This window comes from Nothobranchius furzeri, chromosome 1 (genome assembly GCF_043380555.1).
Source record: "Nothobranchius furzeri strain GRZ-AD chromosome 1, NfurGRZ-RIMD1, whole genome shotgun sequence".
Classification (NCBI taxonomy): domain Eukaryota; kingdom Metazoa; phylum Chordata; class Actinopteri; order Cyprinodontiformes; family Nothobranchiidae; genus Nothobranchius; species Nothobranchius furzeri.
Genome location: NC_091741.1, coordinates 57,254,672 through 57,267,786, shown reverse-complemented (window position 1 = coordinate 57,267,786; position 13,115 = coordinate 57,254,672). Strand labels below are relative to the sequence as shown.

Here is a 13,115-nt window from a genome sequence, read left to right as displayed (position 1 = left end):
TTGGTCGGCACGAATGTTTCACTCCAGCTCTACCAACGTGGGATGGGTCATGATGGGACAAGGTTCCTCAGAAGATCAGATAACTTTGCCCTATTCCTCCAACATACGTCCCAAGTGCTAAAGAATAAGAACAAAGCTTGCCCTGTTAAGTTAAACGGAAGAAACCCCATCACTGTTCCAGCAAGGCAAAAGCTGGTTGTAACTGGAGAGGTCAGGATTGGAAAAGCAAATCCACACAGATTCTTTTTTCTCGAGCCCTGTGAAGTTTCATCTCTTCCTGGTGGGCTTTTTATTGAGTGTACACTAATGGGTATCAGCTGTAAGGCTTCAAGTAAGATTCCTGTGACTCTCACAAACACTACACCTCACGACATCACATTACCTCAAAAGTGTGCCATTGGCGAAGTGTCTGTGGCCCAGTCTATAACACCTTTAAACTCTGCCTTATCTGTGTCTAACGATTCTTGCATGCCCTGTTAAAGGTTTGCATTCAACTTCGATGATTCCCCTTTGACTGAGGAGTGGAAACTTGAGCTTCAGAAAAGCTGAATTCCATTCCAGAAGTGTTTGCTTTTGATGATCTCTCTTTTGGTCATACAACTGTTGTAAAGCACCAAATCCGGTTGCAGGATGAGACTCCTTTTAAAGAGAGATCAAGACCAATACACCCCAGTGACAGGGAGGCTGTTAAACAGCACCTTAGAGAGCTCTTCGATGTTGGAATAATAAGAGTCCGAGAGCCCTTTTGTGTCTCCAGTGGTGGTAGTAAAGAAGAAGAATGGAAAAATCAGGCTATGTGTCGATTATAGGAAATTAAACAGTCGCACTATAAAAGATGCATATGCCCTTCGTAACATTGAGGAAACATTCTCAGCCCTGAGTGGAGCACGGTGGTTCTCAGTGATGGATCTCAAGTCTGGGTACTACCAGGTGGAGATGGCTGAGCAGGATAAAGCCAAGACAGCCTTAACATGTCCTTTGGGCTTCTATGAGTTCAACCACATGCCACAAGGTGTGACCAATGCACCTAGCACTTTCTAGCGCCTTATGGAGAGGTGTGTTGGTGACCTTCATCTCAGTGAGGTTATTGTGTTCTTAGATGATCTCATTGTTTTTTCAGAGACTTGAAGAGCATGAGCACAGACTCATGAAAGTTTTAACACGTCTGAAAGACTATGGCCTTAAACTAGACCCTGAAAAGTGTCAGTTTTTCAAGTCATCTGTGAGATATCTAGGCCATTTGGTGGATGCACAAGGGGTCCACACTGACTCAGAAAAAATATCTGCACTCAAAGTTTGGCCTCTACCTGTGAACCAAGAAGAGCTGAAACGGTTCTTAGGTTTCGCTGGATATTACAGGCGTTTTGTGGAAGGCTATTCAAAGATTGCCAGACCACTCAATTCACTCACTGCTGGATATGTTCCACCTGCAAAAAGAGGTAAATCCTATAAAAAGACAAGGCCCAAGCATCCTGTAAATATTCGAGTCCCCTTTGGTGCACAATGGACATCTGAATGTGAGTCTGCTTTCCAAACGCTCATTGACAAACTAACATCAGCTCCTATCCTTGCTTTTGCAGATCCAAAGCTCCCATGTGCGCTCCACACAGATGCTTGTGCTGGTGGTTTGGGGGCAGCCCTCCACCAACAGCAGGATGGGAAGCTTCGAGTGATAGCCTATGCTAACAGAGTCTTGTCCAAGAGTGAGCAAAATTATCCAACTCACAAGCTAGAGTTCTTAGCCTTGAAGTGGGCTATTTGTGAAAGGTTTAAAGATTACCTCTACGGTGTGGATTTCACAGTTTTGACAGACAATAATCCACTTACGTATATACTCACTTCAGCTAAGCTTGATGCTGCGGGACATCACTGGTTGGCTGCCCTGTCAACTTTCAGATTTAACATCAAATATAGGGCAGGAGCAACCAATCAGGATGCAGATGGACTGTCTCGTCGGCCACATGCTGCACCTCTTGAAGACGAAGACTTCCTTCAAGAAAGGGAGAGAATTGATGAGATGACAAAGCGCCTTAAAGAGGGGAACAAACAAGAAATCCCCACGGATGTGATCACAGCAGTAAGTCAATATCACTCTGTGTCCTTCCTGCACCTTCCTGTTCTTGTAAAGTCCCTTGCTGTGGATGCCTCCTGTTTACCAGCTTTGTTTGTGGACCAGGGTCAAACTACCCTTCCTCGAATGACCAAAGAATGTTGGCATAAAGCACAAAGAGAAGACCCGTCAATCCAAAAGTTAATCTCAATGGTGGAGGGTGCACAGAGGCCCAGCTTTAAAGCTGCAAAAGCTGAACACCCCAAAGTCAAGCTGTTAATCAGACAGTGGAACCGACTTGAGATCAAGGATGGAATTCTGTATAGAAGGTGTTTTGACCGAGGTGGTACGACCTATCAGCTTGTGTTGCCCAAGCAGTACAGGGAGAAAGCTCTGCATGGGTTGCATGTTGAAATCTGCCATTTGGGACCAGAACGTGTGCTCAGTCTTGCCAGAGCAAGATTTTATTGGCCACGGATGAAATAATCTATTGAGAGCAAATGCCAAACCTGTGAGAGATGTTTTAGGAGTAAAGCTCAGCCACAGAAAGCAGCTCCTATGACTAACATCAAGACTACATTTCCACTGCAATTGGTTTGTATGGACTACTTGTCCATCAAACCTGACAGCCATGACACCAGGAATATTTTGGTCATTACTGACCATTTTACTAAGTTCGCTGTGGCTGTGCCGACAAAGGATCTGAACGCTCGAACTGTGGCCAAAGCACTCTGGGAAAATTTTCTCGTTCACTACGGGTTCCCCAGTCGCCTTCATAGCGATCAGGGGAGGGATTTTGAATCCAAATTGATCAAGGAGCTATGCTTACTAATTGGAGCAGAGAAAGTGCACACCACGCCATATCATCCACAGGGGAATCCAGTTGAGCGCTTCAATAGGACCCTGCTGAGCATGCTCAGAACCCTAGAGGAAAAAGACTAACAAACATGGAGTGAGTTCATCAAACCCCTTGTCTATGCGTACAATTGTACGAAAAATGATACAACAGGGTTTTCCCCATATGAGTTAATGTTTGGCAGGCAGCCAACCCTCCCCATTGACCTCATACTGGGTATTGGTGTTCAAACAGAAACTCATGAGAGTCATTCAGATTATGTACAAAAGCTGCGTCACAGGCTGCAAGAGAGTTACACACTGGCTGCAGAAAACTCCGGAGAAAAAAACAAACTGTGATTTGACTCTAAAGTCAGGGCTGCTGAGTTGGTGGAAGGAGATCGAGTCCTAGTGAAAAATGTCAATCTACGAGGCAAGCAGAAATTAGCTGACCGTTGGGAAAAACCCATTCATGTTGTCATGAAACGAATGGATGATGGGCCAGTTTATATTGTTAAGCCAGAGAGAGGTGGTGGTCCACAGCGTACGCTTCACCGAGATCTTTTACTGCGATGTGGGTTTCTGCCAGTGGAAGAAACTTCTAACCAAGTCTCACAGTCAAATGAACTCAAAAAGATGAGTTTGAGAAACAGCAAAGTCATTACTCAACAGATGGACCATGATGACTTAGATGAGGTTTAGGATGAAGAAAAGGAGATGTGTTGATTTGAATCCTCAGCTCACAACATGGGGTCCATATGTGCAAGAGCTAGTAAACTCACCTCTTAGGTTGATGAACCCCGTGGCTACACAATCAAGTGCACAGCAGCCACCAACATCGGACATGATAACAAAAGATCATGGGGTTGTGTCTGGAGGAATAGATTCTCAGGGTCGACGCAGTGTTCAGCGAGACCATGTCATTGTAGAGATGCCAGAATGTGGCCTGATCCAGAAGGGGGAAATTGATACAGTTGTCTCACCCGTTGATTGTCAAAGTGGGACTCATTCATTTACTCATCAGCACGATCCCACCTCTTCCGAGGGTATGAGAGCAGAGGAATGCAACACTGTGAGCAGCCCATGTGAGCCCAGGCGGTCCGGAAGACAGAGGCATCCCCCATCTAAGTTCACCTAAGATGAGCTGGGGAAACCTGATTCTTGCTCTTGCCTCCTTCTTTGAACAGTTGCAAGCTACCATTTCACCCGCTGAGTTTAATACTCCTATGGAGTATCAATTGCGTGCAGGAACGCATCCAATCTAGAGGGGGAGAGTGTAACCAGGTTAGTTCAGCGCTACCAAGTTTGACCTCAAGGGGGCAGCAGATGATCAATTTTAAATTCAGGATGGACACGCTCTCAGACGCCATCTTGGATTATCGATCTGTCGGCAGCTGATAGCAAAGCAGAAGTCAGAAAACTTGAGCTGAGCACGGCGAACCTTTGTGACGCTGTATGAATCCATCCATCCAACCATCCATCCATTGGATTATTTTGATTGATAAACCAAGGACTTAAGCTTTGTGACTTGAACTTGGATTTCTTTTTTTCCTTCATCAGGGGTGGACCTTTAAAGCGCCCGAGCGCCAATGGCGCTAAATTTTCTCGTCGGGCGGTAAATACTTGACGACTTACCGCCCGGGTGGCGCCCAAGCCTTATTTGTCATTTACACACCGGCTTTCACCTACATCATGGCCTCGCCCTGTTGGAAGTCGCAGTTTTCGTTTCGCGCGCGTAAACCCGCGCGCCTCTAGCCACGTACTGCACTTGTACGATTCGTGCACGTACTGCACGATTCTAGTTATAGTCACGTGAACTATAAGTTCACTATTAAAGACGAAGTGGAACCACGCTAGAAACACACAAGCACGCAAGAAGATCGCGCCACCACAGGGATGGGATTTCTTGATTAAATCTCCGGGCAAAACGCTTTAAAACTGGTGAGGAGAAGCGAGACAGTTCGAAACGGTATGAAGCAGAGAAGCGTGTGCGTAGGTGGAATGATTCTTGGCAGTTTAAAGAAGATGTGAGGCGCAGAGAATGGCCGTGTTCGAGTTGAGCAGCGCCTTGCCTGTGAAACAGACGAGAGCAGACGAGAGCAGCAGGGGGAGTGGCTGAAAGCCGGCGTTTAACGCCGGGGACACACCGGCCGCGGAAGCGCCCGAAGTGCCGAGAAGCAAATCGCTCACGGAGTTTGGCCGCTGCTCGCTGCTCCTCAGTTCAGATCAGACGCGCCCCATTGGAGGCGCGCCTCGGCCCAGCTGTAGTTTTTCTTTTAACTACTTGGTGTCCTCCATTTCCCCTCTGCCTTTTCTCAGCTCTTTTCCTCTACGTGTGTGTGCGTGCGTGCGTGTGTGTGTGTGTGAGAGAGAGAGGGAGGGAGAGAGAGAGAGTGAGAGAGAACCTATGGTGTGAACCAGTTGTTTCTGCCAGTTGAATCTCTTGGATTTGCCTGCATGTGTAGCTCGTGGGTGACGATGGCTGAAGATATCGTGTTAGCATTCACACTTGTTCAATTTTCAATTTTAATTCTGGTGCCTGTTAGCAGCTGAAACACACCCTCACGTGGTTGTGGATATCATATATTGTATATGAAGACATGACAGGAATAATAAGTAAAGGTTATCAGCTGTAGCTTTAGTGTGCTCATAGGAAACGTGACAAAAGTACACAAAACACATTTCTCTTTATGGCCTATATAGTTGTCATCATCAACATAACATGATTTACAGAATACATGTGACCATCTATCATTTCATGTTCTACCACCGGATGTTTGGATCAAAATATGAACCAGTCAGATCTTAGATCCTGGCTGGTTTTTCCTTTGCCAGGCGTTTCCCGTCATCTAGGTTTTGCAGCCGAGGGAGAGCAACTGCAGCACCTTGCTCCAAAATCTGCGGCCGCCTTGATCTCACAAGGTTATTCGTTGCCTACTTATGCATGACGTCAGAGCAAGTCGGCGTCAATTGGGACACAAATCTAACCGGCATGCACCGCTCGCCGATCACTGCTGGTCTAATCTGCGCAGAACTGGCTCATCTCGAACACAGTCAATGGCTCGAGTACAGCTGAGTTGGTGATGTACTGCGTTATATGCCGTAAATATGCGACAACAAAATCGTGTTTTGTTGAGGCAACAAACAAATTCAAACTTGAATACGTTATTATGTTTGTGAATGTGTACAAAATAAAGGTTTATTACATTTAAAACGGTTCAGTTGTTATTTTGACTCGTTTTGGCAGCTGACCAGCGGGGCCGGTAAATATTCAGAGTTACCGGCCCGGCTGGCTGGTTGGTTTTGAAGTTAATGTTCACCCCTGTTCATACCTGTTATCCTGGCTGGTTTTTCCTTTGGAGGGGTTAGTTGGAGAGTGCCTCACCTGCTGCCGTCTGCTTCAACAGTGACTGGATTGCCCATCCCGGACCGTTTTCTTTTTTTTTGGACATACTCGGTTGAGAGGGCGGTAGGGCTTGAGTGCACTCTTATTTTGAACTTTTGGACATTGGGGTTTATATTATTTCATTCCTGAGATCTCAGGAATTTTTGTTCTTATACTGTTGAGTTATCTGCGTATAAAAGGAAAAAACTGGACATTTAAGTTGTTTATGGGTGACTATCTTCAATACATTTTATATTATTGCTAGTTCTTTGTCATGTGTATTATTTGGGTGGATGTCTAACCATTGCTTGGGTAAATAAGTTACAAACTCCTCATTGAACCTAGAATAGATATTCCTTTCATGTTGCTGTGTTGCATAACCACAGCGTAGGGGTTACACATCCTCACAGTAATCAAAAGTTGTGAGACTGCAATGGTTTCGAGCTACTTATCAAACATAGGATCTGGTTAATAACTTTACAGTCTGAAGCTCAGCTCTTTTGTACCGAGGCAGGTCACAGCACACTCCTCATTGGTTTTTCTGTAAAAGAAAGCCTTTGTTTGTCAGGTATTTTGGCAGGCCAGAGTGTTCACTCACAGAGGAAAAGTTCTTCAGCTGATGAAGACTTTTGTTGCGGAGAATCGGGTTCACTGATTTACTTACACAGGGTGTCCGCGGGGTTTTAAAAAGTATTAAAAAGTGATAAATAAAAATAGTCAAATTTAAGGCCATTAAAAGTGTTAAATTTGGTCTCAGAGGTATTATTTTTCCAAGTTAGGTATTTTTTTTTTCAGACTATCAGGTGTCGTATTCTGAACATCGACATAGAAATATATTCCGAATGAAATGTTTTGAACGATGTCAGGGACTTGCATAAACCAGCCAGCAGAGCACGGATGATTTTCTTGACATGTTAATTTATTACTTTTTTTTCTTTTCTCCAAAGAGGGTTCCAGCCAGCAATTAACATTACATGACAATGGGTGTAGAAACAAAGTAACCCAAACTCAGGATCTGACTACAGACATGTACAAAAAATAACCTCCTACAGACACAACAGGATCAACTTAAATAGTGGCTGATCAGACCACTGCCAACACAATAGGGTGGGAGACATCAGTAAACAAAGAACATAAATAAACTACTGCTAACAAATTCATACTAATCAGTCCATTCTGTTTGAGTTACTTCAAATGAAAACATATTACTATCAAAACCCAACTATTATTTACAAAAGAGAATAACTAAATACATAAACACAGGAATCTTCTCCCTTGAGTTGGTATGATCCAATGGTGCTGATTAGGCCAAGTGATCTGCTACAGCTGCTCCAACTCCAAGGCCACTGGCAACTCAAAGAAAACATTAATCATACAAACCCCTACAGACTAAAACCGATGAGTAACTGAATGTGTGCACTTCATACAGTCACCCAAACAGTCAATCCATGGAAACAAACACCTTTGTTCAAAATAAAACATTAACAGTTATTTGCTTGAAGTGTGGCAGCAGGGCAGCTGTCACAGTCCCCCCTCCTTAAGAAGCTACCCCGCTCCAGCGGGAAAGATAATCAGCAGTCATATTAGCCTTGCCTGGGACATGCTGTACCAAAAAGCGAAAGGGTTGCAGTGCAAGGGCCCACCGAGTAACACGGCTGTTTGTGTCCCTCATACGATGCAGCCATTGCAGAGCTTTATGGTCTGTCTGCAAGGTGAATTCTCTGCCAAGCAGGTAAAACTTCAAAGAGTCCAAGGCCCATTTAATGGCCAAGGCCTCCTTCTCCACCGTTGAATATTTCACCTCCCTAGGGAACAACTTACGGCTAATAAAAGCCACTGGATGCAGATTCTCACGACCTTGGAGGAGGACTGCACCAATACCTCTGTCAGAGGCATCCGTCTGCAAAACAAACGGTTCATCAAAGTCAGGACATTTGAGGACAGACTCCTTACCAAGAGCATGTTGCATGTCTTGATACGCTGCCATGGCCTTCTCTGTCCACTGGATGACATTGGGATACTTTGATCCCGTCATGTCCGTGAGTAGAGCAGCCCTAGATGAAAAGTGGGGAATAAATCGGTGGTAATAACCTGCCAACCCCAGAAATGACCTGAGTTGCTTCTTGGTTCTGGGTGTTTGACAGGACTCGAGAGCTTGTACTTTAGCGACTAGGGGCTTAACAACCCCATCACCTACTCGAAACCCCAGGTACTCTACCTCACGGCGGGCCAACACGCATTTGGAGGGGTTCACTGTGAGCCCAGCATCTCGGAGGCGACTCAGAATGGATTGTAGGTGCTTCATGTGATCCTCCCATGACCTACTGAAGATAACAATGTCATCTAAATAAGCACATGCATAGTCTTCACAACCTCTCAGAACCTCATCCATCAGCCGCTGAAATGTAGCAGGTGCCCCATGCAACCCAAACGGCAAAACTGCAAACTGAAACAGGCCCCATGGGGTCCGGAAGGCAGTGAATTCCCTTGACTCCTGGGAAAGTGGCACTTGCCAATAACCTTTACACAAGTCAAGGGTACTCAGGAACATGGATTTTCCCAATCTGTTAATCACATCATCAATACGTGGTGTGGGGTAGGCATCAAACTTTGATACCGAATTCAGATACCTGAAGTCAATGCAAAAGCGTATTCCCCCCTCCTTCTTAGGGACCAGAACCACAGGATTACACCACTCACTCTTGGAGTCTTCAATAATACCAAGGGACTGCATCAGTTCCACTTCTGCCTTAAGGGAACCCAGGAGACGCTCAGGGATTCTATAGCTCATGCGTTTAGCAACTGCATCCCGTTTTAACACAATGTTGTGTTCAAGAATGTCTGTGCGCCCTGGATACTCAGCAAAAACTTGAGGGTGACACACCATTTTTATCTGGTTTTGCTGTTCCATGGTCAGGTGACTAAGATTACAAACTGTAGAGGATGGAGAGGGCATGTACTGGTCATCAACATCCTCCTCCTCTGCTACTGCTCGGATCAACATCACACCTGCTCCTGTTACAGAACGGGGCGTCCATTCCTTAAGCAGATTCACATGCAGCACTCTCTTCGAACGGGACCTACAAGGGTCACATACCTCGTACGTGGTAGGCCCAAGCCGTTTCACCACCTCATACGGCCCCTGCCATTTAGCCAGAAGCTTACTTTCACGGGTTGGCAACATGACTAGGACCTTCTGCCCTGGTAGAAAGTGCCTTTCCCGTGCAGACTTGTCATACCAACGCTTCTGGTACCTTTGGGCTTCAGCCAGATGCTGCTGAGCTAAAGTTGTCATTTTCAGTAACCTCTCTCTCATCTGCAAAACATAAGAGATCACATTAACAGGCCCCTCCCCTCTCTCCTCCCCAGTCCAGGTCTCTTTCAATAAAGCCAGAGGTCCCCGCACCTCATGCCCATACAAAAGTTCAAAAGGAGAGAAGCCTGTTGAGGCTTGGGGTACCTCCCTGTAAGCGAAGAGAAGGTAAGGCAACCATTGATCCCAGTCAGAACCAGTTTCATCAACAAACTTCCGCAGCATTTGTTTTAGAGTCTGGTTAAATCGTTCGGTTAAACCATCAGTCTGGGGATGATAAGGGGTAGTTCGGATCCCCTTGATCCCCAGTAGTTGGTACACCTGCTGCAATAAAGTAGACATGAAGTTAGTGCCCTGATCAGTCACAATTTCACGAGGGAAACCCACCCGTGAGAACAGCTGCACCAAGGAAAGAGCCACTGCTTTTGCTTTCATCGTCTTTAGAGGAAATACCTCAGGGTATCTGGTTGCATAGTCTGTAATTACCAACATATAGCGATAACCCGTCTTACTCTTCTCAAGGGGTCCCACCATATCCATTCCCAGACGCTCAAAAGGAGTGTTGATAAGAGGAAGTGGTTGCAATGGTACCTTTGGAGGGCATTGGTTGGATGCTAGTTGACACTCAGGACATGTTTTACAAAATTGGGCAACATCGGACCTCAGACCAGGCCAGTAGAAATGGCGTTTAATACGGGCCCATGTCTTCTGCTTCCCCAGGTGGCCAGCCCAAGGAATAGCATGACCCAATTCCAGCACCATCTCTCGTGCCTCTTGTGGGACCACCAGCTGCCTCTGTACTCCTTGTTGCCGATACAAAATGTCATCCTGTAAAACATACTCAGCACAGCCCTTGTGCTCACCACTCTCATCTCCCCTGGCCCTCTGAATGAGTTCAGATAGTTCAGGATCATCTTGCTGCATCTGGGCCATCCTTGAAGGCATTGTGAAACCCTGTGGTACCTCTATCAGCTCCTCCTTCGACATCCTCGCAGTATGTAGAAACTTCTCCCGCCTCCGCTGCTGACGGGACTTGCGTAGTTTCCCAGGCTGCACATCCAGCTCAGCGTTGAAGAAGGGCAGCGCACTAAGAGGCAGGAGTGTCTCCTCCTTCTGCCTGACCTGAGAGCGAGTAACCACAGCACAGTTCAATGGAGCCTGAATCAAGTCAAACAGGATTGGTAAGTCACTACCCAACACCACTGGAAAAGGAAGGCTGTTTAACACTCCAACTCTCAGCAAATGAACTTGTCCTTGAACTTTGATATACAGGTCGGCAGTAGGATACCTCCGCTTATCACCATGCACACATTGGATAGGAATGGTGTCTAACACATTAACAAGGGAATGCGGGACCAGGGTTCTTTCCACTAGTGTCTGAACACTACCGGTGTCAATCAAAGCTTCCACACTCCTCCCATTTACTTCCACTTTGGTAACTTGTAATGGTAGAGCACCCTTTAGGTTTTCCTTTCCTTTTGCTGGAACAACACACAGTTGAGTGGTTTTAGCAGTGTTCTTGGGGCACATAGGTTTAGTATGACCTGGCAGTCCGCACAAATAGCAGATAGGTTCTTTATATTGTTTAGGAAACACCCCATCTGGGCGAAGGTCCCTCGAGGGACCCTTACCTGCCGTAGCCATTGCTGATTGGAATTGAGGTTGTCCATATGGGGTTCTCCGATTATCCTTCTCTTTGGAAGTCTTCCAAGCAGTGTAACTCCAGGGTTGTCCTTTTCGTCTTGCTGCGACAAACACCTCTGCTAATGAAGCAGCCTTGGACGCAGATGGAGGGTCATGTTCCCGAACCCAAACCTGAAGCTCAGGGGACAGCATACGAAGAAACTGCTCTAAAACAATCATTTCGCCAATGTCTTTAACAGTTTTACCTTGGGGGTGGATCCATTTGTCATAGAGCTCTTTTAGCCTGACATATAGCTCTTTAGGAGTCTCACCCGCTTCAACCTCTGTCGAGCGGAATCTCTGTCGATAAGTCTCTGGGTTGATATCATATTTCCTGAGAATAGCTCCCTTAACAGACTCATAGTCACGTACCTCCTCAATGTCCATGTGCACATAGGCACTCCTGGCTTTCCCAGTGAGTAGTGGTACAAGGTGGAAAACCCAGTCAGCCATCGGCCAATTACAGGATGCGGCAATCCTCTCAAAAGTAATCAGGAAATGTTCAATGTCATCAGTGTCTGTTAACTTTTCCAGTCTAGGCTCTGAGAAGGAACGACACTGACCTGGAGAGCTGATGGTCTTGAGACCCTCGGCCACCTGTTCCTCGTCGCCTTGCTCCAGCTCCTCAGAATCAGATTTCCTGAGAGGGTGTGGCTGTAGCTCCTCTTGCAGATGCTGAAATTGTTGCTGAAGCTCCTGGAACCTCCGATCCTGACGTCGTGCCTCTTCCATCAACATGTGATTCTGGGCCGTCTGTTGGCTCATGTGTGCCTGAAGTATCCCAACAAGATCTGTTAACGTTGGCTCCCGGGATCCTTCCGCTTCCACAACTGCAGGGCCAGCAGCCCCCTCATCTTCAGAACCATCCGACTGCTTTTCCGGTCCAGCTGGCTCCAAAGGCTCCACAGGTCGTCTGCCCCTGCCTCGCTGCATGGTTTCTTCCGTGGGTCTCACTAATTCAACACGTACTCATGGCTAGCAAAATCCCACCTCTGCCACCACTTGTCAGGGACTTGCATAAACCAGCCAGCAGAGCACGGATGATTTTCTTGACATGTTAATTTATTACTTTTTTTTCTTTTCTCCAAAGAGGGTTCCAGCCAGCAATTAACATTACATGACAATGGGTGTAGAAACAAAGTAACCCAAACTCAGGATCTGACTACAGACATGTACAAAAAATAACCTCCTACAGACACAACAGGATCAACTTAAATAGTGGCTGATCAGACCACTGCCAACACAATAGGGTGGGAGACATCAGTAAACAAAGAACATAAATAAACTACTGCTAACAAATTCATACTAATCAGTCCATTCTGTTTGAGTTACTTCAAATGAAAACATATTACTATCAAAACCCAACTATTATTTACAAAAGAGAATAACTAAATACATAAACACAGGAATCTTCTCCCTTGAGTTGGTATGATCCAATGGTGCTGATTAGGCCAAGTGATCTGCTACAGCTGCTCCAACTCCAAGGCCACTGGCAACTCAAAGAAAACATTAATCATACAAACCCCTACAGACTAAAACCGATGAGTAACTGAATGTGTGCACTTCATACAGTCACCCAAACAGTCAATCCATGGAAACAAACACCTTTGTTCAAAATAAAACATTAACAGTTATTTGCTTGAAGTGTGGCAGCAGGGCAGCTGTCACAAACGATTATAAAAATAAAACAAGCCGATTATTTGCTCCTCCCACTTGAGCTGCCCTGAGTTACAAATGAAGCGCTCCGTTGCCAACTTAGCGACTTTGATGCTATTTCCAACAGCTTTTCAGACCCCCTTCTTGACTTTTTAAATCTTAAAAGTACCTAGCGAACACCTCAGAAACATCTC

At 45.8% G+C, this 13,115-nt stretch overlaps 1 protein-coding gene across 1 annotated transcript; it reads right to left on the bottom strand.

Annotated features, from left to right (window-relative positions):
• Positions 1-7,633: 7,633 nt before the first annotated feature.
• LOC129157347 (uncharacterized) lies at positions 7,634-12,358 on the bottom strand. Its single transcript, XM_054736660.2, has one exon. It carries the CDS (start codon positions 12,196-12,198, stop codon positions 7,807-7,809), a length of 4,392 nt encoding a protein of 1,463 aa, XP_054592635.2. The 5' UTR covers positions 12,199-12,358; the 3' UTR covers positions 7,634-7,806.
• Positions 12,359-13,115: the final 757 nt, after the last annotated feature.

Bases quoted from the DNA above. Each gene is read 5' to 3' on its own strand.
- LOC129157347 (XM_054736660.2), bottom strand. From the start codon at position 12,198: ATGCAGCGAGGCAGGGGCAGACGACCTGTGGAGCCTTTGGAGCCAGCT.